At 39.3% G+C, this 26,799-nt stretch overlaps 1 protein-coding gene across 1 annotated transcript in view; it reads left to right on the top strand.

The window, feature by feature from the left end:
- The window catches only part of LOC140160639 (uncharacterized), an 83,406-nt gene that overhangs the window by 52,176 nt on the left and 4,431 nt on the right, over positions 1 to 26,799 (top strand). The window contains 6 exon segments of the mRNA XM_072183897.1: positions 12,374 to 12,572; positions 21,514 to 21,658; positions 22,490 to 22,600; positions 23,549 to 23,733; positions 24,520 to 24,663; positions 26,099 to 26,300. Coding sequence (XP_072039998.1) covers positions 12,374 to 12,572; positions 21,514 to 21,658; positions 22,490 to 22,600; positions 23,549 to 23,733; positions 24,520 to 24,663; positions 26,099 to 26,300 — 986 coding nt within the window.

Genomic DNA, 26,799 nt, shown 5'->3' with positions numbered 1-26,799 from the left:
TGACACAGTAACAAAGCTATCACTATTCTCACAAATCCTTTCCTTGGAGTTCACCTAGGAATAAACAGTAGTATTGACAGGGATTTGAACCTGAGACCTGTGGGTCGCTATAGACAAACTTGGAAAGTGCTCATTTCCGTGGGATCACTGTGTCCACAAATAGCGAGTACCGGTACAAAGCCCATGCAAATCTGCCAATTGACTCAGTGTTGGTCGCTGTGGCGCAGTTCACCGGGGATACTTGTTTTTGGAAGGAGGCTATATAGTAAAAGGAGGTCTAACTGGACAAATCCAGTGCTAGACCAACTGAGTGACATCATAATGCATGAGAATCTAAATATATGATGTCTGAAATCAAAATCTTCGGTTGCCAACTTGAAGATATTTTAGCCCATGCTCCTCAAAGAATGCTAAGCATATTACAAGGAATGTGGGCCTACATTTGATTTTATCAAAGAACTTTACACTGTTGTGGTCATACATTTATTGGGATTACACTTGATTGTTGGAAGTTTGACTTGCTTTGAAGTTTTGGTATGGTTTTTTAGAATATCAAATAAGTTGTTAATGAGCTAGATTGTAATCATTGTTGTTACAAGGAACCATGTAAGGTATTTTTTTTACTCTTTTAAACTTTGCCGCACAAAATTATTGTACAAAACAACTTTCTGGATAGACCATTTTATACCATGTTTACCACACCATTTCTCAAACTTGTTGCATTCATCTGGTTGGCATGGCAAGATGTATACAACTTGCTATCATCAGACCTGTTTTCCAGGGTCTGTATTGCAATTAACTCAAGTGATGAAGACCTGACCTGACAAGATGAAGCATAACAGTCTCATTTCCAGATGGCATAGTCCAAACCTTCCAATTGACAATGCATAGCTCAAAAGTTGACATCAAGGTGTAAAGTATGAGTTGTCATTCCCAACATATGCAAAGTTCATTCTGTGAGTACAGAAGCATGTTGGGGTCAAGAAGAGGTCAATGAACTGTGTTGTAATGGATGGTCATGTTTATGATCCTAGTCCAAGTGCAGGCATCAAAACAGGGACAGGTGGTATGGTAGTGAACATGATGTAAATACATCAGAGGGCCAGGGACATACATGTATGGAGGGAATGTACTAATTGGGGAAGTTGTCAATTGTGTGATGACAAGTAGCAGACTGACTGGCCTAGATGATGTCCATCTGGGATTCCCTGATCTGGACTTTGCTAGGGCATAGGCCTAGAGGCAATGGTCAGTTTATTGACCATGGCTCAATCAGAGGGTCACTCTGGGGACTTGTCCTTAGCAGGTCAACATAATGGATTGGACAGGCAATTTTTCAGCCTAGCATGATGTGTAAACCAAGGGATGTTCTAGCATGAAAATATCACACAATTTATGCCCAGTGACGTGTCCAGGGGGGGGGGGGCTTTGGGTGCTGTAGCCCCCCGCACTTTATTAAAAACATGTAAAATCAGCTGTTTTTGGCGATTTTAGCCATTAAGGCCCCCCGCATAAATCTGAAAGCCCCTCTGAGCCCCCGCCCCCGCAGGAAAAGATTCTGGACACGCCAGTGATGCCTGACAAGGTTTGGTGATATTTTCATGACACATTGTGTTTTAATTGTAAGATAGACAATGGAATATATTCTGGTAAATTGGAAAGTTAGGCCTATTTGTTTCCCAAAAACATGTTTGCAAAACTATACTCTAATTACTGCAATGAACTATAGTTTTCAGGTGTGTACCAAAGGTTTTGGGTCAATCACCTCAGATTTGGTCTTTCCAATTGAATGTTATGAGCAGAAGCATTATAGGTCTACATGTAAGTCACTTTAAAAATACTTTTAGGAATGGAATTATCATTGATAGAGATGCATAGGTTTTCACAGGAAGATGTTGTTGCAAGTGGCATTGCATCCCTGGTTTAGTAGGCCTATTAATATCACAGGTTCCAGATGGGGTGTTGGCCTTGCATACTTTTAATAGACAAAAAGGGAGGAAAAAGACAATGACCATTCAGAATTAGTAATTTGCCTTGGAGCAAGATGTCTCTAATGAAGCCCCATCTGTGAAATAAGTTAGGAAACTGGCCATATAAAAAGTGGAATATATGTGAACTTGGTCTGAATTTTATGCTGATGTCCTGGTAACTACTAAAAATTGACACAATGCATCCTTCATGATATTGTGATGGCAGTATATTTTAGCGGTATTAATTTTTCGTAAGTTTAACGATTCTGAACAGTTTTGCATTTTTATTCGCAGTTTCGTTTATTCATGGTTTTAACAGCTACATATTAAAGCCTATGGGTCAAAATATTTGTGCAGCCCCCCAAAAAAAAAAAAGCGTTGCAGCTCTGAAATGAATCACAGGCCCGGCGCAAGGGATTTATAAGTGGTGCGGCGCTAGAAATATACTATCCCATTCGAAGCGTAGCGAAGCGATCTGGCGAGCGCCTAACGACGTGGGGTGCAGGGGCCCGCTCTAGGGCCCCTGGAAAATTTTTGTTTCTGGATGCGCTTAGAGGCCATTTCCTGTTGTTTTTTAAACAAAATTGCGGATATTCTAGGCTTAAGTTAACACCAAAATAAGGTCCCGGTTGCGCGAGAATCACACACACACAAAAATTCGCTCTATTATAATTTCCCCCCAATTTGCAATGGTAAATATGCATATTAAGAACTTCAAATTATAAACCCGGGAAAGGGGGGTGCCGCTGAGAATTTGAAAGTAGACCCATCAATATATACAAGGTGTCAAGGGCGGATCCAGGACTGCTCCCCCGCAGTGCGTTAAAATAAAATATCGTAAATGTAAAAAAATCACGTCGCGATTGCGCGACGCATGGGGGTGCCTGAGGCGGGATGTGCCCCCCTCCGAAGTAAGAAACTTTTGCAAAATGAAGACCTAATTGAAGCGATTTGATGGACAATTTTGATAAAGCCGAAAATTTGTGAAATGTCATGGCATGACGCCTTCGTGGACACATTTTCCCTATTGTTGTAGGCCTATGTTTAAACATAAATGGGCAAATGTTGAAAGCAGAAGCGAAAATGGCCACTTGTTTATGCACTACGCAGGGGGTGTCTGAGGAAATTTTGCAAAATGAAGACCTACTTGAAGCGATTTGATGGACCATATTGGCACTATAATTGTGTACAATTTTAGTTTGAAAAAGCTTAAAATTTGTGAAATGACGGGCCATGAAGCCTTTCGTTTCCCTATTGTTGTAGGCCTATAAATTGTTTTAAATATAAATTGGCAAATGTTGAAAGCAGAAGCGAAAATGGACACTTGTTTATCCACTGCGCAAGGGGGTGTCTGAAGGGGATATTCCGGGGGATATTCCCCCCTGAGAAGTTGGAAAATTTTGCAAAATGAAGACCTAACTGAAGCGATTTGGTGGACCATTTTGGAACTATTAGTGTGTAACATTTTAGTTAGAACATGTTGAAAAAGCCGAAAATATTTGTGAATGACGGCCCGTCCATGAAGCCTTTCCTGAACAGGTTTTCCCTATTACCGTATTGTCGTCTAGTGACTTTGGTGACAAAATGGGCCTATTTCGGGCATATCGGCGGGCCTGCAGTAATTTGCACATGCTTTTGGTATACGAGGACCCGCCTTAAAGCAATGCCTAAAATAATTGCAGGCCTAGCCTACTTCCGATCGACCCGACTGTGCGTTGTTTCAGGCATGGACCTACTCAATTACGTGCAATTTAACTTTTTCTCAACTCCTTTCTCTTTTTCTCCTTTTTTTTAGCATTTTTTCCTTTCTCTTCTCTCATTTCCTCTTTTTTGTGGGAGGAGGGCCCGCCCCTAAACCGCGCCTGCATGTAAAGTTATGACCAATCTGGGGTCCAGTGTGTTGGAAGGGCAGCCTCCCTTGCCTAGGGAAATTTTGCATTTCTGAACTCAATCCGCCTGATTTGTTGCATACTTTTTCTTTTCTTTCTCTCTTTCTTTATTTCTTCCTTTTCTCTCTCTCTCTCTCTTTTTTTTTTTTTTTTTTGCTTTGCTCAAAACTGGTGCGGCGATCGCCTGACCTGTCGCATAGGTTGCGCCGGCCCTGAATCACGAAAGTGCAAAAATAAAATATTTCGTGAAAATTTCCCCTTTGCTATACTGTGGCACTGGGGGAAAGTAAAGACCCCAAAGGATCCTAAAGAAAATTAAAATATTGATCAAGAACTAGTTGCCTTATGCTCCAATCCTACAGGGAATTGAAGGGCTATCTTCATTTTAAGATATAAAATTGGACTTGACCATACACATAGTTGCTGGGTTTAGATCTATGATGCCCTTTAAAAGAAACTAGTTTCGTCCCTGGTTCAAATTCGCACCCAAGAAGCAAAATTTTCTCTTCTTTTTTCTTTCTTTCTCCCTTCTTTCCTTCCCCCTTGCTAAAATAGGCCTGGGCGTTAGGGTTGATTAGATTTCATGTAGCATAAGATGTTGAAAATATGACAATAAAAGCCATCCCACTATTGTACTACACAATGTGCTCTCTGTAGTAAAGACAAAATGTGGCCCAAATCTGACGCACATGGATAGTTTGATTTGAATGGTTTCCTTGTATCGTAGAAATAGAAGACAGAATAATGAAATAAAAGCCATGTACCTTTAGGATCGGAACCACCAAGTTCTGACTTCTTGAAACAATCTGGCGGCATTTGCTTTTGAACTGTTTCTGTTAGCATTCAGAGTTATTGTCAATACACTTATCATGATCACATGGCTAGCTAGCTGTGTTCATTTGATAGGATGATGATTATCATGATTATGATGACCAATTACAGCCTGGGGAGAAGGAAGGGTAACAACCTTAAAGGGTTGGAAAACTTGTAGGTAACCATGGTAACTAATATAGGGCCATTTCAGAAAATAGAGATAATACTGATAAGGTTTTAGTTCTAAAGGGGTTTGGTGGGTACTGTATAAACTTTTTACACAAAGAAAATATCAAAAGCATAGTCTGTTTTCAGGGTAACTTTATACTGGATTAAAATGGAAAAACAGCGGCATGATCGACAGGAATCTTACTATAATTTCACCAGAATCTGTACATCTGTTTGTCTGTACATCTGTTTGTCTGTACATCTGTACATCTGTCCGCCTCTTTTCTCGGAGACTAGGGGTCGTACGTTCCTCAAACTTGGTGGGTGGGTGCAGCTTGGTATGAGGAAGAACGAGTTTATATTGGTTAGTGGGTCAAGGTCACTCAAGGTCATCCAGGGGTCAAATTAGTAAAAACTGTTTTTCTCTGAGACTGGGGGTCGCACGTTCCTCAAACTTGGCGGGTGGGTGCGTCTTGACCCGGGACAGAACAAGTTTGTATTTGTTAGTGGGTCAACGTCACCAGAGGTCATCTAGGGGTCTATTTAGTAATAACTGTCATATGGGCATGAAACTTGGTGGGTAGGTGCATCTTGACCTAGGACAGAACAAGTTTGTATTGATTAGTGGGTCAAGGTCACCCGGGGTCATCTGAGGTCAAATTAGTAAAAACTGTTTTCCGCCTATTTTCTCGGAGACTAGGGGTCGCACGTTCCTCAAACTTGGTGGGTGGGTGCATCTGGACCTCAGACAGAACAAGTTTGTTTCAGTTAGTGGGCCAAGATCACCCGAGGTCATCCAGGGGTCATCTGAGGTCAAATTAGTAAAAACTATCGTATGGGCATGAAACTCGGTAGGTACAGTCAACTTTTGTAGTCAAATTTTTGGAAGGTCATTTTGGGGTCATCCGGGGTCACCCAGGGGTCATCTGAGGTCAAATTAGTAAAAAATGTCGTATGCGCATGAAACTTGGTGGGTACAGTCAACTTTTAGAATCAAATTTTTGGAAGGTCATTTTGGGGTCATCCAAGGTCAAATTACTAAAAACTGTCATATGGGCATGAAATGTGGTGGGTACAGTCAACATCAGCCAGGTAATCGCGACAGCCGAGAACCGCCAAATACGGGTAACCGCCTAGTCTATATAATAATACGCATCGTCTGTGTTTCTGTGTGTCTGTCTGTCTGTCCGCCTATTTTCTCGGAGCCTGGGGGTCGCACGTTCCTCAAACTTGACGGGTGGGTGCGTCTTGACCCGGGACAGAACAAGTTTGTATTGGTTAGTGGGTCAAGGTCACCAGAGGTCATCTAGGGGTCAAATTAGTAAAAACTGTCATATGGGCATGAAACTTGGTGGGTAGGTGCATCTTGACCTAGGACAGAACAAGTTTGTATTGATTAGTGGGTCAAGGTCACCCGGGGTCATCTGAGGTCAAATTAGTAAAAACTGTTTTCCGCCTATTTTCTCGGAGACTAGGGGTCGACGTTCCTCAAACTTGGTGGGTGGGTGCATCTGGACCTCAGACAGAACAAGTTTGTTTCAGTTAGTGGGCCAAGATCACCCGAGGTCATCCAGGGGTCATCTGAGGTCAAATTAGTAAAAACTATCGTATGGGCATGAAACTCGGTAGGTACAGTCAACTTTTGTAGTCAAATTTTTGGAAGGTCATTTTGGGGTCATCCGGGGTCACCCAGGGGTCATCTGAGGTCAAATTAGTAAAAAATGTCGTATGCGCATGAAACTTGGTGGGTACAGTCAACTTTTAGAATCAACTTTTTGGAAGGGCATTTTGGGGTCATCCAAGGTCAAATTACTAAAAACTGTCATATGGGCATGAAATGTGGTGGGTACAGTCAACATCAGCCAGGTAATCGCGACAGCCGAGAACCGCCAAATACGGGTAACCGCCTAGTCTATATAATAATACGCATCGTCTGTGTTTCTGTGTGTCTGTCTGTCTGTCCGCCTATTTTCTCGGAGCCTGGGGTCGCACGTTCCTCAAACTTGGTGGGTGGGTGCAGCTTGGTATGAGGAAGAACAAGTTTATATTTTTTAAGGTCAAAGGTCAAGGCCGGGGTCAAGTTCAATTGAAGTCTAATTTCAAACACTTTAAATGGCAAATCTAGCCATGCCAATGTGTTGACCTTGGACTCTCAAACAAAAGTTTCCACGGTGACCTTTTCCTCAGACCTACGGTTAAGAGGTCAAAGGTCAAGAAAGGCAAAAACTTCAAATTGCCCCTATAGAGCTCAAACTTGGTGGGTGGGTGGACCTTGGACAAACAAATAAAAGTTTCCAGTGACCTTTTTGTCAGACGTACAGTTAAGAGGTCATAGGTCAAAAAATGTAAAAATTTCAAATTGCTCCTATGAAGCTCAAACTTGGTGGGTGGGTGGACCTTGCACTAACAAATAAAAGTTTCCACAGTGACCTTTTCGACAGACCCACGGTTAAGAGGTCATAGGTCAAGATAGGTAAAACTTCAAATTGCCCCTATAGAGCTCAAACTTGGTGGGTGGGTGGACCTTGGACTAACGAGCAAAAGTTTCCACGGTGACCTTTTCTTTAGACCCACGGTGAAGAGGTCATAGGTCAAAAGGTAAAAATTTCAAATTGCCCCTATGGAGCTCAAATGTGGTGGGTAGGTGGACCTTGGACTAACAAACAAAAGTTTCACGGTGACCTTTTCGACAGACCTACGGTTAAGAGGTCATAGGTCAAGATAGGTAAAAACTTCAAATTGCCCCTATAGAGCTCAAACTTGGTGGGTGGGTGGACCTTGGACTAACAAACAAAAGTTTCCACGGCGACCTTTTTGTCAGACCTACAGTTCAGAGGTCATAGGTCAAAAAACATAAAAATTTCAAATTGCTCATGAAACTTGGTGGGTGGGTGTAACTTTGGCCAAGGAAGCTCAGATTTGAGAGCAAAAGTCAGGTCAAATTGCAAAAAGCTGCAATTGAGCTCATCTGTGAGGACAGTGATCCCAGCCAAAGGACATACCCTAATTTTAAGATCTGCAAAAGCCAATTTAACCATGACAGCCGAGAACCGCGAAATACGGGTACCGCCTAGTTAATTATAATAAACATAATTTTTCACCAGGTTCACCTTTGTAAATAATGAAGGAGACAAACAGGGGCGTCGCTAGACCAATATGATTCGGGGGTGTACAGTATGGTTTGCCGACGGAAATTTTTAGTAATTTGTTGACCCAAATTTTTTTTTAGCCAGGACGGCGCTCAGAAATCTAAAAAGTGGGGGGGGGGGGAGTCAAAAAAATTTCGAAACCATTTTTGTAACTAGTTACTACTATACCATTCACAGTATGTCTATTACGTTACAACAACACAATTACGTAACACATGATTAATCTGTTATATGGCTCTCACAATTTGCCGACAATCACACATACCTTTGACTACATTTGCCGACAGTCACATTGTTTTGCCGACAGCAGTCAAATTTTGCCGACAAAAATGTGTATTGGGGGTGTCACACCCCATACCCCCCCCTCTAGCGACGGCCCTGGAGACAAATAGAAAAAGTGATTTATGGGAATCGAACCCAGGACCTCAGATTTACGAGACCTGTGCCTTAACCACTTGGATTAGAATGAATGATCTTGATGAAGTGAAAAATATGAAAAGGGGAGAAGATTCACGAAAGAAAAAGGTGTGTCAGAAAGAGAGAAAGAAGCGATGTAAGAGAGAATTATTCATGAAATACATGTAGAAAATAGTAAAACATTTCAGATAAAAGCATTTCATATACACAGTGTACATTGGTGCATATAAATTTACATGATGTACTCCAACAATCAATCAGTCAAACCGTGTGTGTTCAACCCTGGTGTTCAGTAAATTAAATTATTTTTTGTGCTAATGAAGAAAAATTACCATGTTGCAAGATTGTCAAGTTTGACCTGAGCTAAGTGGCAATCAAATTTACACCTATATTTGGAATTCCAAATTATTCTGATGAATTTATGAGTGCATTGCCATAATTCAGGGACAAAGGAATTTAAGGTGCTGTGTGTGATTTGATATATGATTTTGTTTAAGTTATTTATTTTTTCGGCTTTGGAGTGTCCCAGGACCTAGACCTAAATGCTAGGATCATTCATGGTTGACCTAAAAAAAAAAATTTAAAAAAAAAACTCAAGATGTTTTGTATTTTTAATATAAAAATTGATACTTTGTATTCATGTCATACTCTATTAATTTCTTCTTTTTTTTTTTTTTGTTGAAATTCGAGTATAGTCCCACCCCCCCCAATTTTGAAAAATGTTCACCCAAAAACGGGGTGGGACTATACTCGCGTCAGTACGGTATATATAAAATAAGATTCATCCATAATCAGAATTTTGCATTATTATTTTTTTGAATAAGCATGTGTGCTAATATTAAAACTGCAAATGGCTGATGGAAAATCAATCTGATAAGACAAAAAATGAAGATACACATGTACTTTTATTTATATCATGCGAGTGAGGCGGTCGATGCTGAGGATAGCAATTTATACATGCAACATGAGTTACATGATATTGTGCAAGTCAAGAGTATAATTTATTGGTGGTTAGATTAAACATTATGTTGCCAATAAAATATTTTTTCTACCATACCAATCAAATTCATCACAGGAGGTACCTATTTTTTTTTCTTTTTTTCTTGTATTTGATGTGTTTATAATTATATTAAACTGTGTTTTCCACTTGGCTTAGAATACCAAATTGATAATACCAAATTGAGTCATTCTCAACTTGTACAGGAGTCTAGTCATAGCCACTGAGTTAACCAAATTCTTGGCTCGATGTGTTGAAAAATTATTGTGAATGAAAAGTCTTGTTGTCATATGCTTGTGTGTCACAAGCAAATGTGTGTTTATAAGTCCTCCCAGAACAGCTTTGAAATTTTGAATTCTGCTTCAAGGTATAGTTTGTTCGGCTTGTAATTGGCGAAAAAAATTAGACTCATAACATTTTGTATTGATATACCATTGCGAACATGCAGTTGGGCACAACACTTACAACAGGGCATGCTGTGTAATGGGGGTCACTTGCATATTAAAGTGGTACCCATGTTTCTCAGAGCATCTCAAAATTCTACCCTAAATGGCATATTCAGGGGTAGCAAGATTTACCCTTAAAAATTCCCTTTTCCTAAAGAGACGTTGTTGATGCCAGCAAGTCAAAATTCAACGCTTTTTCGATGTTTTTTGTGATGAGTATGCATACCAATTTCCAAATAATATCCCAAGTGAACCCGGGGTTGCGTAATGCGTAATTTTCATGAATCACACAAGTATTATTTAAAGATGGAACTAGATTAACTTACGCAGTAACAAATTTCGAATGATTTTCGCCAATCAGAAGCTGAACAAATTTTAGAACAGGATGAATTTGCTGGTGACCGAACAAAATGAGGTATTTTGAAAGCTTTCATTTTTGGTAAAATGAATTTTATATTATCGTGTACTGCTGCCCTTGTGTTTTGTTGTATCAACTCTATGGAAAGCAACAAAACAAGGTCCAACTTCAATTTTGATTTCCTCAAATAGGCGATTCTTTAACAAGGTGTGACGATTAAACAAGAGTTAATTGTGGCTGACAAATGACTCACTTCACATGGTATCACTATGGACCATAGCCTCATCCCAATAGCATAGTTCAATAACCTCAATTACATAATCAAAGTACAAAATTTGACCTCAACTTGCACACTATGAGTTTTGTACCCAAATTGTCAAAAGTCATTAATATGTACAAATGTATTGGGGTTAAAAAACTGTGCCCTTAGATGAGCATGTTGTGGATCCTAGTGTGTGGTGTTATATTTGTGCACTGCGGATTTGTGCAATGCTGCAACAGTTATACTAGGTATATCATGACTTTAAAATAGCCTATACAATAAATTTCAATTTGGGTAACTAAGGGTTGGAATGATTTTGAATGATCCAAAGTCAGCTTATAAAACTGTATGCAAAGGAAAACCAAGTGAGATACTACAATTTATTTTAAGAAATATGTCAAAGATTCTAGAACAAACCCATTCAGTTTAAAAATGAGAGCTTAAAAGTAAGTTTTAAGCATGTTATCTTGAATATCATCAGCAGATTATATTTGGGGCAGGTCACTGTGCCAAAATTGTGTGTTATTAAAAAAAAATGATTGAAAGTGTTGCCAAAAATTAATCCTCTTAAAGTTGATTGCCCTTTTAGAAAGTCAAAACCATATCGCTTTAAGGGCTCTTTAGATAAGAAAGTTTTGGCTAATTCATACCACGAGGAATTTTTGCTTATTGTGCAGTAGAAAATAATTGAGATGTTTGTGTTTTTTTGTTACTAAAGAGTGTTCAAATTCAGCAGACTGTGACATTGTACCCAGGACAGTGGTTGCTAGGTGAACATTTTGCAGGAGTTTTAAAAGTTGAACCCAATGTCAACTTTCATAGTACAATGTACTTGTTTGGATCTTGATATAATACATTGAATTTTGAATTTTTTATTTATGCTAGTAAAGTTTAAGTAACCTTTTATTAAGCATGGAAATTAACTTTTTAATCAAATCAACTTTTTAAGATGCCTAATAAGTTTTTGGCATACTTGAATGTCTAGGCTGCTTTAACCCTAGCCGTACTAAACATCACAAAACCACACTTCACTAAGCATATGCACATGTCTGGTGGTGGTGGGGGGGAGCTCGAGGGTCGGTGGTTCAAAACCGTCCCCGAGGAAAAAAAATTCTGTTCTTTTTTCTTTCTTCCTTCCTTCTTTCCTTCCCCTCATCAAAAACCAGCTATAGGGCATTAGGGTTAAGGTAGAAAATTCAACTGTATATTTGAATGAAATTTGAGATTGTCCTGAAACGTGAATAGAAAAATGGGGAAAAATTGTATCTAAAGCAGTCGATAATCTAGCAACTCTTTCATCACCAGAGAAACAACTATTAGGTAATTTTAGACGAATCTGCTCTGGTTTGGAAAATATATGTCTATCTTGACAATTTTATACTCCTACGCTGTAATGAAATTGTTCAAAGAATATTTTGTCAAGAGATGGACATATTTTTTCAAACCAGAACAGATACTTATAAACTGTTTTGTGATGTGTTTGTATACGCATTCAGTCATTCAAGTGTGTTTAAATTTGGTACGCCCTCTGCAGGCCTGAGATCATATTGCAGGCAAAAGACTCTGTAGACACTAGGATCCACAACATGTTCATCTATCAGGGCACAGTTCTTTAACCCCAATACATTTGTACATTTATTGAATGACCTTAGGAAATAAGGGTACAAAAACTCATACTCTGCAACTTGATATCAAATTTTGCACTACGATTGTTTAATTGAGGTTATTGAACTATGCCACTGGGATGAGGCCATTGCGGTCCATAGTGAGACTACTTGGAAGAAGTTGATTTTTTTTTCTGTAGGCCTACATGTATTAAATTTGGTTAAAGCAATTAATGCCAAATGTGTTATCAAACTTGCTTACATGTCTTTTGCTTTTTACCCCCAACACTCACTCTCCAGGTTCGTCTACCAATGGTGGCAGCCAATTATCTCACAGAGGTCGTAGAGACTGAAGACTTAATCAGAAGAAGCCTTACTTGCCGAGATCTTGTAGACGAAGCCAAAAACTACCACTTGTCTCTTCATAAAGTGATAACCCATAATTGTATCAAGAATGTAACATCTTCCATCAGGGCTAGACCAAGGAAGAGTACTTCAGGTATGTAGTCATATATTAAGTACAACAGGGGGATAGGGTAGTGAGAGAAGGCACTCTGACCAGAGGAAATCTTGTAGACGAAGCCAACAACTACCATTTGTCTCTTCATAAAGTGATAACCCATAATTGTATCAAGAATGTAACATCTTCCATCAGGGCTAGACCAAGGAAGAGTACTTCAGGTATGTAGTCATATATTAAGTACAACAGGGGGATAGGGTAGTGAGAGAAGGCACTCTGACCAGAGGAAATCTTGTAGATGAAGCCAGCAACTACCATTTGTCTCTTTATAAAGTGATATCCCATAATTGTATCAAGAATGTAACATCTTCCATCAGGGCTAGACCAAGGAAGAGTACTTCAGGTATGTAGCCATATAAGTACAACAGGGGTGGGGGTAGTGAGAGAAGGCACTCTGACCAGAGGAAATCTTGTAGATGAAGCCAGCAACTACCATTTGTCTCTTTATAAAGTGATATCCCATAATTGTATCAAGAATGTAACATCTTCCATCAGGGCTAGACCAAGGAAGAGTACTTCAGGTATGTAGCCATATAAGTACAACAGGGGTGGGGGTAGTGAGAGAAGGCACTCTAACCAGAGGAAATCTTGTAGATGAAGCCAGCAACTACCATTTGTCTCTTTATAAAGTGATATCTCATAATTGTATCAAGAATGTAACATCTTCCGTCAGGGCTAGACCAAGGAAGAGTACTTCAGGTATGTAGTCATATAAGTACAACAGGGGTGGGGGTAGTGAGGCACTCTGACCAGAGGAAATCTTGTAGATGAAGCCAGCAATTACCATTTGTCTCTTCATAAAGTGATATCTCATAATTGTATCAAGAATGTAACATCTTCCATCAGGGCTAGACCAAGGAAGAGTACTTCAGGTATGTAGCCATATAAGTACAACAGGGGAGGGGGGGGTTGTGAGAGAAGGCACTCTGACCAGAGGAAATCTTGTAGATGAAGCCAGCAACTACCATTTGTCTCTTCATAAAGTGATATCTCATAATTGTATCAAGAATGTAACATCTTCCATCAGGGCTAGACCAAGGAAGAGTACTTCAGGTATGTAGTCATATAAGTACAACAGGGGGTGGGGGTAGTGAGAGAAGGCACTCTGACCAGAGGAAATCTTGTAGATGAAGCCAGCAACTACCATTTGTCTCTTCATAAAGTGATATCTCATAATTGTATCAAGAATGTAACATCTTCCATCAGGGCTGGACAGAGGAAGAGTACTTCAGGTATGTAGCCATATAAGTACAACAGGGGTGGGGGTAGTGAGAGAAGGCACTCTGACCAGAGGAAATCTTGTAGATGAAGCCAGCAACTACCATTTGTCTCTTTATAAAGTGATATCCCATAATTGTATCAAGAATGTAACATCTTCCATCAGGGCTGGACAGAGGAAGAGTACTTCAGGTATGTAGCCATATAAGTACAACAGGGGTAGGGGTAGTGAGAGAAGGCACTCTGACCAGAGGAAATCTTGTAGATGAAGCCAGCAACTACCATTTGTCTCTTTATAAAGTGATATCCCATAATTGTATCAAGAATGTAACATCTTCCATCAGGGCTGGACCAAGGAAGAGTACTTCAGGTATGTAGTCATATATTAAGTACAACAGGGGGATAGGGTAGTGAGAGAAGGCACTCTGACCAGAGGAAATCTTGTAGATGAAGCCAACAACTACCACTTGTCTCTTCATAAAGTGATATCCCATAATTGTATCAAGAATGTAACATCTTCCATCAGGGCTGGACAGAGGAAGAGTACTTCAGGTATGTAGCCATATAAGTACAACAGGGGTGGGGGTAGTGAGAGAAGGCACTCTGACCAGAGGAAATCTTGTAGATGAAGCCAGCAACTACCATTTGTCTCTTTATAAAGTGATATCCCATAATTGTATCAAGAATGTAACATCTTCCATCAGGGCTAGACCAAGGAAGAGTACTTCAGGTATGTAGTCATATATTAAGTACAACAGGGGGATAGGGTAGTGAGAGAAGGCACTCTGACCAGAGGAAATCTTGTAGATGAAGCCAACAACTACCACTTGTCTCTTCATAAAGTGATATCCCATAATTGTATCAAGAATGTAACATCTTCCATCAGGGCTAGACCAAGGAAGAGTACTTCAGGTATGTAGCCATATAAGTACAACAGGGGTGGGGGTAGTGAGAGAAGGCACTCTGACCAGAGGAAATCTTGTAGATGAAGCCAACAACTACCACTTGTCTCTTCATATACTGATATCCCATAATTATGTCAAGAATGTAACGTCTTCCACCAGGGCTAGACAGAGGAAGAAGACTTCAGGTATGTAGTCATATAAGTACAACAGGGGATAGGGGTAGTGAGAGAAGGCACTCTGACCTGAGGAAATCTTGTAGATGAAGTCAGTGATATCCCATAATTATATCAAGAATGAAACATCTTCCACCAGGGCTAGACAGAGGAAGAGTACTTCAGGTATGTAGTCATATAAGTACAACAGGGGGAGGGGGTAGTGAGGCACTCTGACCAGACATGCCAGAAGAAATCTTAATGATGAAGCAAAAACGTGCCACTTATCTCTTCACACTTGCATCAAGAATATGTAATATAGATTCCATCAGAGCTAACCAAGGAAAAGTACTTCAGGTAAACACAGGGGATGGGGTAGTGCGAAAGGGTGTGTTATGTTAATCAGAAGCTCATCATTTCATAGTGATGTCTCACAGTCTTCATAGTAGTTGTATCAAAAATGTAACATCTTCCATCAGGGCTAGACCAAGGAAGAGTACTTCAGGTATGTAGTCATAAGTCAGAATGGTCGACTGCAGATCCGTCAGATAATGCTTTTTCAATGGGAAATGAACTTTACTGCTTGGATGATGTCACGATGAGGTTAGCATTTATTCCGTATTGAAAAGCGTGTTCTGACGGATCTGCACTCGACTGGCCTCTAAGTACAACAGGGGATGGATGTGGTGAGAGAAGGCACTCTGATCAGAAGAAATCTTGCAGATGAAGCAAGTATCATCTTCCATCAGGGACAGGTCAAAGAAAAGTACTTACATGTATAACAGTACCAAGTGCCCATACAGTGGGCCAGTTGTGTTGGAGGATATTTACTGCAAGGGTCTGTGATATGAGTTGATTAGCCATGTGACTGCTGGATCTATGGTGGCTCTCCTTGGTTGATCCATTGATCTGAACCGCAATGAGCAGTCTGTCTCAGTGATTCAATGTGTAATCCTGTGTTTAGCTAGGGGGATTATATGACTTACATTGTGATCAGGATTGGGTGTGTGTGACAATGGCATCTTATACTGTTCTCTTAGAGCTGGAAATTAGAGCTTTTATGTTGGGTAAACATATGTGTTACAAATTAATAGTGAATCCTCTCTGAGTTTCCACAAGATTATAGTCAGCAACTACACTTGATCTTCATGCAGGCACGTACGTAGCAAGGTGACAAAAAGTGGGGCACCCAAAGTTATGTGAAGCTGCAAAAAAGCTGCCAAACGGTGCAAAAAAGTGCAAAAAGTTTACAAAATGCAAATAAGTGGACGTGCCTGTCTTCATGGGGTGCCCTTCTCAAACAACAGGCTTTAAGAATGGTTGCATATATCTTCTTCAATTGTTTCTGTTTCAAGAGTGACTTAGTTTTCAAACTATTGTAAACTTTTTGTCTGGTAGTTTCGGTTTATCTGAACTACACACATAGTAATTGCCAAAACATGACTGGGTGTATAATTTTATGTACTATTTGTACTTGACAATGTAGACAGGTAACTTCATAATAGTTTGGTTCACCCTCAATTGAACCCATATCCAAAATATTTATTAGTTCTGCATGAATTTCTGCATTATGTTACATACTCTAAAGCTGTCATTTTTGTCCAATTAATTTTTGGTGTGGCAAATATTGAGGACATTTTATGTTGTTTTTTTTGCTTGTTTGTTGTTTCACCAATTTCAAGTTAGGCCAAAAAAAAATAATTGTTTGTTTGTCCTCCACAGCTTTGAAAGAGGACGTGCGGGCGGGCGGATTTTTTTTTTTTTTTTTTTTTTGATTTGGCATATTTCTGGACCTTGCTAGAGCTAAATGCTACAATCATTCATGGTGACTTTAAAAAAACCAACATTTTGTTTCTTTTTATGCAGTTAAAGTTATAATTTGTGTTCATGTCATAGTCTTTTAATGATTTGGTGGGCTTTTTTTTTTATTTTCAACCATGAAAGATCTTAGCACTTAGCTCTAGCTAGGTCCAGAGATACTCCAAATCTGGAAAAAAATGAATTTTACTTATTTTTATTTAAAAAAAAAAATTGAAAAAAAAATATTGGCCAGGCCTTCATCTGAGGAGCGGGCGGTGGAGGACAAACAAACAACTTTTTTTTTTGGCCTTATCTGACTTACACAAGGCCCGTACATAGGATTTTTTGTTGGGGTGGATTTTGAAAAAGTGGACATTTTTTCAGGGGGGGGAAGGGAACCTTCCCAAACATAAAAAATCTGATGTTTTTTTGTCGCTACACTCTTTTTATACTTTTGCAAATGGGGGAGGGGCACCACTTCAATTTCAATTTTACCAAAGCTTAATGTAAAATCACAAAAAAGTATGAATTGTAATGCAAAGATTGTTACTTTTACTTTACATTTTGGGCTATTCCATCAACACCCCCTTTGTGGAAGACCATGTCTTCATTCACTAGGGGGGTATGGAATTGAACTGCAATAGTCCATTTCATTTCATGTAGAACCTAATCAGTGCATAATGGAACTATTTGACTTTGTAAATGAACTGTCAAAATGAAAGGCAATCATCCCATGAACTCTTTATGTCTGTCGGTGTTGAAAGGTAGTACCTGGTATTTGGTTGGGAAAGGTGTATAGTAATTATTGGGGGAAATGGTTCACTGAATTAGTTGTAATGTATCTGTTGATCTGATTAGTTCATGCCAAATTGACATACCTGTATAATATAGGTACCTAATGATCTGGACAGAGGTAAAGATGTAAATTAACAAAAAATAAAATGAATATTGGGAGGCTTTGGGATTTAAAACCATAAGCTTCTTTAAAGAGGAAGTCCTGCCGGAGCAGTTCTGGGGTGAAACAAGCCTGCCTCGTTATCAGATTAATCAGTGACAATGTTATCTCTGAATTTGACAGGTGCTAATTGATAAAATAACATTAAAACATCAATTAGCACCGGCCAAATTCACTTGTTACTGATTAATTTGATAACCAGGCAGGTTTGGCTCACCCCCAGTAGAACTGATCTGACAGGGCTTCCTCTTTAAAGCTGACATTTTTACCTAGAAGATCTACTTGCTCTTTTGGTGAAGCATGACTTTTGATTTGGTAATTTGGACATTTTAGCAGGCAAATAATTGTAATGGCAAACTTTTTCTACATTTTTGTACTAAAGGAGGATTTGATAGGCTTTACTCTCTTCCATTAAAACATGATCATGAACTTCATGACAAATGTAAATAATGTACAATTCCAGTTGATTGTCATCTGCAAACCCTGCATAACCCTCATTGATCTCCATCTCAACCTGTGTTAACATGGTAGACTCCCAGGAGTCCTGCCATGTTACTACGCCTCATTGTACTAGCTAAATATTTAGAAACATGTCAGGGTGGAGTGTCAAAGTTTTTGAAGTTGAAATTGTGACAGGAGAAGTTCCTTTTGGGTGTCAGTGTTGACACAGGCTTTCTGTTTTCATGTCTGGGATGCTTAATACCAGTCAACCCTGTGTCAAATTCTTGTCTCATTTCTGGCTCATTTGACCTGTTTCTTTAACTGTGCTTGTTTTGTTTTATTTGGAAAGGAGGAGAGAGAAAGTTGAACAAAGTGTCATCAAGTTTGAAGAACAAGAAAAGTTTATGTTTTTCTTGATTTCTAATGCCCAATCTACACAGTGCGATTTTGGTGCGATCGACTGCATGCGGAAAGCTCCAGAGAGTACTGCAAGGAAAAATGCACTGTGTAAATAGGTCCATCGCATCATGCCGCAGCAAAATAGGACTTGTTCTATTTTTCGTGCAGTATTCCAATTCCCCAAATGGGACAGAATCAATTGTGGCCGAATAAACACCTGGAAAACGAGTCACAGTACTACAGTTAAGGGATCATCAACTCATTCATAATTTGGATTTTCCATTCTCTAAATTTGTTCACTTGATTTCTTGCAAATAACCTTCTTGGATATTCAAAATCTGTGTTATTTTGAATTTTATGACAGGAAGGAAAGAGAGCAAACTATTGAAGATGTCGGATGAAAAATTATCACAGCCTCGCTAATGCTTTTTTACTACAGATAAATGAAAAAATAGGCCTATGATAATATAGAAAAGTATTTAAAAGTGTCCCAGTTTTACATGAACAGCATTCCATGGGTCTCAGGTAATATGATAGTTATGAAATAGATGTGAGAACAGAACCAATTTAAATGAATTTAGTCTGATTTTTGTCTCTATAGCCTACTTACCCCAGACCTCAGTGATGATTTTCAAAAAGGTCAAGGCTTATATAACAGCTTGTCTATGGCAAATGTACAATTTCGGGTAGTTTGGAACAAAAATTGACCAAACTTAGACTATCCCTTACCTAGATGTGGAAAAAGTGGGGACACTGAACTTTTGAAAGTTTGCATCGCACCAAAATGATTGCACTGTGTATATTGAGCGCTCGCACCAGTCATCAATCAAAGAAAACCAGATGTTAAAATTCGCATGCGGCAGAATCGCACTGTGTAGATTGACCATTAGGATATTCATGGAATGCATATGAACTACATTCAAGCAAATGCCTCATTATGTTTTGAGGCATAAATAGAACAGTAAAGGGGAAATGAGAGAAGAAGAACACTCAGTCTTGGTATGTTAGTGGTGTTCTGATCATGGGCATCAATCCTAGGAGGGGAGGGCAATTCTACCCCACCTCCCATTTTTCATGACGGATAGATGCCGCTGGTTGTGATGAGAGCAATTATTGTCATTAAGGATAGTCTTAACCATAGAATTATGGACATTTTTGGGCAGCCTCATAACTGCCAAATTGTAAGTCTAAAGTATATAAAAGTATACATATTTAGAATGGCAAAGACTTTTTACCCACATTTAGACCAACAATTGATCAGTTATGATCAGTTAAGACTATTAGATTTGTTGCAAAACCTCCAGCATGCCTATCATATAAAGCAGTAGATGAATTGGCTGAGAAGGGAAGACCATTCTGAATACATGCAGTGTATTTTTCGCAATGTAAAAAGCACAGTACAAGTACTAGCTTGAAATGAGTGGATTCAAGCTTTCTTTTAAGGTCTCTGATTGCAGCATGATGGATAGTCCTGTCAAGAACACTATTGTAATGGGCTAGCCTTGACTTGAATAGTACAGAATTATACTATTCAGACTCCCAATGACAATAGTGTAGCCTGTATTTGAACCTTCAGATCCTGTGCAGATCTCTGTCAATGCATGTTTTGTGCACTGTCAGGATTTGCTGTGTTGCAGCTACACATGGTCAATCAAGCTTGCACATATATAAAAGACACCTAATACAAATTACAGGAGACATTCTATATCAGATAAAGTTCAGTTTAATTACGATCACATAATGCTGGTTTTTTGGCTAATTCTCTACCATGTTTTTGAGGGTGTTGAAGATATAAATTTGGTCTGACATTCAAGTTGTGGTCCTGATACATCAGTTTGTACATTGGTTTGCTATTTAGATGTATTGTTATAGTTGGATTGATCATTGATAGTTGTGTTAAATTTAACCACAAAATGTTGGGACATTGGGTATACATGAAGAATGTGTCACGGTAAAGCGGTTCAGAATGACGGTGAATTATTACAGAACATTCCAATCATGGCTTGCATTCTGAAAGTTCATCCCAGTCTGATCCAATCATCAGTCTAATAATGTGTTCAAATCACAGAATTAGAGAAGGAGAACCAGGACTCCCTATACCGCAACGTACAATCGCGCCGTCAGCTATGGAGAGAAAATTGGGGGTATTCAAGTCCTTGCCGACGGTCTTGTGCGGAGACAAACAAAACAATTCTCACCTGAAGCGCCTTGGTATCAAGGCAGGTCGCATCAAGTCGCTCTCTCAAATGCGCCTTCATCTATGTCGCTTGCATGACAACGAATGCCTCGAGTGCATTCCGGGGGAAACCGAATACCCCCAATTGTTGCTCCATGCCTGTATCAAGATGGCGGTCGAGTCCCGATTCTCTGCTTTAATTCTGTGGTTCAAATACAAAATGAAATCCAACACATCAGTGCAAGCATTATTTGATTTTTGATAGACAAATCAAAAGTCAAATGTTTGGAAGAAGAGAGAAATAAGTCAAATAAAAGTCAAGATATAATGATCTACAAACACTGCAAATTACAGACCCGGAAGTATGATGTGAATTAAATCGGCACATTATAAAAAACCGAATCCCAAGCTCAAAACCAAAAAGGAAGAAAAAATCGTAGCAGAAAACAACAAGGACCTTGTCCTAAGTGATACACAGCTTAAAAATGACAATGGAAATGGGTGAGAAATTTATCAAAAAAGAACTTACCGATCCTCAACAGAAATTGTTAGCAAGAGGCTTAGACTTTGCTATATCAGCCGATAGGATTCTCAATGATGTGCAAAATTACCTGCCGATGAAGCTCTAAACCTCCGAATGGAAATTGCAGGCACGCACACTTAAAGTCAGCAAAATTACCCACTTTAAACATTCCAAAGATGAAAAATTGCGACTTGAGTCGACTCAAGTCTGAGTCAGTGAATTGACTTGTTACAATACTAGCAAAGTACCCTATCCCATCCCAAAGATGTTGCCCAAGAAGGAACGGAAGGAGTCAAATTTATACTGACGGTGTTACTAATTGTAGAGTATATATTTTTGTTTTTGCCGCAGGTGTGCTTTTTGTAGTCGGAGGTCGTAGTTCATCAGGTGATCCGTTCAAGAGCATAGAGTGTTATGATCTACGCAGTGATAAATGGCTGAGAATCCTGGAGATGAGCACAAAAAGGCGACATGTTGGCGTTATGGCAATCAAAAAGTAAGAAAAAGGTTAATCCTAAGAAAGAAAAGTGTTAAATAAAAAAATAAATAAATGTTGATATTTATATAGCGCTTTATGCTGTAAACAGCCTCAAAGCGCTGTACATTTATTCCGTCGTCATTAGAATATGTCGGAACCACATTTGCACCTGGGTGGGGTGAGGCAAGCAAGGCAAAGCGCCTTACCCAAGAGCGCAACACGGTGATGGGACTGCATGGGACTCGAACCCACGCACGTCAAGCAAGCTCTCAGATTATGAGTTAGATGATTGACAATTTGTAAAGAGATATTTCTCGGATCAACTCAAACCAACTCATACCTAACCTGAGGAAGCTGTGCTTGTCAGGTCAGGATGGGCTGGAAGCAGCTTCCTATCAGTTGGTTCAGGCAACCAGGTTTACTTTTATTTCATCAGTAATGGAAACATGGAAAATGTACACATTTTGGAAACTTTGTATCAACCTGCATCAGTTGGCCCCTATGATAATTTTATGTCATAAAATCACTATAGCACAATCTCATATACAGCGCCTCATACTTTGTCCGGTCTGTCGGGACTCATCGTTAAAAGTGGATACTGGCTGGACAGGGATGTAGAATCTTTATATAAGTTATATAATAACCGCAGCGAAGCATTTACTGACCCTTACAATCTGTGGGTGGGTCGGTAACAGTTGGATTTGGTGGAAAACAGAAGTACCTGGCTACATGCTCATCTCTAGTCCTTCTGATTCTGGTTTCATTTTATTCATTTGTTCATCTACCAATGTTTATAATGTGAAAAACTACACACCTAACAGCGAATTAATTCATGCTTATTGTTTTAGACAAAGTGTATGCTATCGGTGGCCATGATGGCAAAGAACATCTCAATACAATGGAAGTATTCGATTCCAAGAAGAACACATGGACAACACTAGCCGCCATGAAAAATAAAAGGTAAGGAAGAAGTAAATAAACAAACAAACAAACAAACAAACAAACAAGGACCTAAAGAGGAAAAATCACATCCAATGTACCCACCAAAATTTGAAGAAAAAAAGAGCAAAGGAGTACAATTTATTTGGACATGTGCCTCTTGTTGTAGATTCAGAATGTGTTTAATGCTATGGTAAATAGGCTGTCTTGGATGTAAACATGGAAACCAGAATAGTTTACAAAATCAAATGATAATTGGTACAGGGTTCCTGCAGTCCTTGAGAGTCCTTGAATTTGAAAACACCTTTTCAAGGCCTTGAAAGTCCTGGAAATTTGCACACGATCCTTGAAAGTCCTTGAAAATTGGAATTTTGACCAAATTTGGGGAGTGGAGAGGAGCTGTCATTTTCATTAATATGTGCCGCATGGAGAGTCGCATCATGATTTTTGTGTTGTGGTAAGTCCTTGAAAATCATACTTTTGGACCTTGAAAGTCCTTGAATTTTAAAGGCTTCAAATTGGCATCTTTATGCTTAAAAGTATAACAAAGGTTTGAGGATTATTTATTTATCATTATTATTACGCAATCTGCTGATAGTTGGTAACTGTATCAAGTCCCTCCCAGTTGGCAAATGCTGATGGTGAGTGAATCCTTGTAAATTGAATCCTAGAAAAAAGAACCTGTAAAAAGAATACTCCGGGTTAAAAGATCTTAATGTGGGTATGATCCTCAGGTACACGACAGTGCGGTTTCATGGCTCTGAACATTGCCCAAGCAATGATATTGGTAATTCGGAGTGCCATCCATCATAGGGCTGGATAGCTCAGATGGAAGAGCACTGGTCACACCAACCAGAGGTCACCGGTTTGAATCCTGCTCCCAGCCATATTTTCATTGTGCCCCTTCTTCATCTAAAAATAATACTGTTTCATACTTAACCATGCCTTGTCCTATGCTTGTTCATACAGACGTGGCGTAGCAGTAGCATATCTCGGTGGTCCCCTGTATGCCTGCGGTGGTCTGGATGACAGTATGTGCTTTCAAGATGTTGAGAGATATGATCCTGTGTCGGATAGTTGGAGCACGGCTGCACCATTGAACACACCCAGGGGTGGAGTAGCTGTCGCATGTCTGGATGGTCAAATATATGCAGGTAGGCCTAAAACAAATCCACCTCTCAGGAGAGTGTGTGGTACTAAGAGTGGTTTTTGGTCAATTTGGAGGTGCTGATTCAGAATCCTAAATGTAGTTTGACCTACTTGTGAAGTTGTTCTCAAGTTATAAACAAACAGGTCAAAAGTCAAATTTTAGGGTCTACAGGGGGGGTCAAAAACTAAAAAGTGCTCTGATGTCAACAAAACTGGTCTTAACTTGTTTGCCATATACAAAAAGGCAACATTTTGACCATGTGTCAAATTTGAGTACTTTTGACCACTTTTATCAAAGTACACATTAAAAGATTTGGAATGAGCACCTCCAAATTGACCAAGAATGTCTGTCATCCTTTTGTGGCTCTCTGTGTAGACCTCAATGTTTTTAGAGGCCTTTTGGCAGGCTGGTAACCACCTCCGCCTGTCATTTTGGGGTGGGCAATTTGCTCCTGGGACATGTAACATTAATACCTCTTGCAGAAGCTGAATTCTAAAAATAATGCTGGAATAAGTTCTGTGAACTCAAAACAAGACCAGTCTAATAAATCAATAGCTATTTGAACTGCCTGAACCCCCAGAAGTTGCAGAGGTCTGGCTTATGTTTCAGGGTCAAATTTTGGACAGGGAGTTTTGGTGAAAATTATGCTCCCTTGTCAAATCCTAGCTAAGACCTTGCTGGTAACTAACTAACTTGGAAGTCACTGGCAATGGCTAAAATAAATAATATAAAGATAAAACAGAAATAAACCTCTCAATGATATCTACAATTTCTTGGGGTTTTTTTTCAGTTGGTGGTAACGATGGTTCAACAACATTGAATAGCTGTGAGAGATATGATCCCCATCTGAATAGATGGACTGTGATTAGTCCTATGAAGACGAGAAGAGCAGGATTAGGTCTGGCAGCAATCAATGGATATCTCTATGTAGTAGGTAAGTGACCAAATACCAGATATACAAGTGGTACAATTTTTAGCATGATCATATCAAAAACTTGCAGAGAGGGCAAAGACAGTTTGTCTTGTCTCAATGTTTGAGTAATGCCATGTTGGACTTTACAACAACAGAAACGAATTGTGCATGCTAACATAATGCCTAGACACACATAGAAGGGCGATTTGTCCGTATGTTGCCGAGTCAACCGCGTAAATGCACTGATTCAAATCTGCCACTGCAAAATCCAACATGGTGTTACTCTCAACTTGATACGAGACACATTATAGGAGCATAGATGAAACTCAAATGGTGAAGCCTAACAAATATGTGACTCCTTTATATTCGCCTATTTCACGGTTCCTCCATGATGCAAGGAGAGCCTCGATCTGGCATGACATGAAAGGAAGAATTACATAACTTTACGTAATGTTATGCATGTATGACTGGTTCAATTACCATTCATGCATGCTGCCAGATCAAGGCTCTCCTCGCACATGGCGGAACCATGCAATGGGTGAATTAACAAGTATTACCAACTTTAAGAGAAAGAGAGAGAGCAAGAAGTTATATCAAGAATACTTCCTACAACAAAGAACAAGACAAATAGGTACACTGCAAGGACAAAGCATAAGAGTAGATAATGCAAAAACTCACCTAGAGAAGGGACAGGCGCAATAAAACACTGAGTTAGCAGAATGAGATTCGAGATACAACAATCTTCATCAAAAAATTCTGTCAAATGCTTAAATTTGCAGCCAGTTAAATTATTTTTGTGGCAATTTAATTTTGTGAATAAGAAAAAACAATTTTTAGATCATGAATCACCTTTCCAAGTAATATAACCAAATTGTCAAAACTGAAAGTTGCCACCATCCTGTAATGATATCATAATTTAACTATAAAGTTGATAAATTTAACTACAAAATTTCAGCATTTTACTTTCTGTCTTCCCCACTATTTTAAAGTTAGTTGTCTGAATCATAAGCTATTAATAAATTAGTAATCTGCACAGTGCTGATGCAAAAAATGGAATACACACGCAATATTCATATCAACAATGACAAAAACAATGCGTAAATCGATCTGATATATGCAGCAAAACTGATCAAGAAAAGTCAGTCATGCCTTCCTTCCTAAATAATAGGATTTCAAATATGATTTACATCGGTGCTCAAACATTGGTAATCTGTATGGTACACCGTTACAATCGGTGACTTACTGAAGCTGCGGACGTCAAATTCTGTTACCTATAATATAGTTGTGCCGGAATTTAATTTTTAGATCTGAGCTCCTCGCGAAATTAAATTGCTCTAAAAACTAAAATGTTTTACAGTACTGGAAATGGTGTGATAGATTTTGTAATTTGAAACTAGTAGTCTGAAAGTGGAAGTGAATTTCAATCTCTTATACATTGTTTATTCCTTTCCTATAGGTGGTTTTGATGACAGCTCTCCATTAAGCACAGTAGAAAGATACAACCCAGCAACGGACACATGGTGCTTTATGGAACCCATGATTACGTGTCGCGGAGGTGTCGGAGTATCGGTGCTATGTGGCAAGATATTTGCCGTAGGGGGACACGATGGGTCACATTATCTGACGTCAGCTGAGTGCTATGATGTTGACAATAACAGGTGTGTATTATGGTCATGTGTAGGGGTAGGGGGGCTAGGGGTTCCCCTAATTCTGCTAAATCAGCATATTTCAGCCACTTTCTAACCCCCACCGGCATTTGATTTTTTTTTAATTCGATCAGTGCCTTGCATCTCCTTCATGTTATGAAGTTTGATTTATATAAATTATTGCACCAAATGTATCAGTGTATCATTCCTTGACAAGTCTGGCAACCAGTTACACTCGGTTTCAGTCCCTTGCTCAGATTGACGCGAGCGCCCTGCTAATGAGCGACATACGCAGAGCGTTGTTTGCGCTGACCAACATTTTGATGCATAATTGGCCAATCAGATTACTGCATCTGTTGTTATGATTGTCAGACGATTGTATCAGCCAATCAGAACCCCACTTCCGTGTTTACACTGTGCACACTCTCAAAATGTAAACAAGTGCCGTTCTTGGCAGAAACTGTAGCTGCCATTTTCAAAACAAAATTCATGGGGAGGGGTCACAACAAAA

This window comes from Amphiura filiformis, chromosome 9, assembly GCF_039555335.1.
Source record: "Amphiura filiformis chromosome 9, Afil_fr2py, whole genome shotgun sequence".
Taxonomy (NCBI): Eukaryota; Metazoa; Echinodermata; class Ophiuroidea; order Amphilepidida; family Amphiuridae; genus Amphiura; species Amphiura filiformis.
This window is presented reverse-complemented; position numbering and strand designations above follow the sequence as displayed.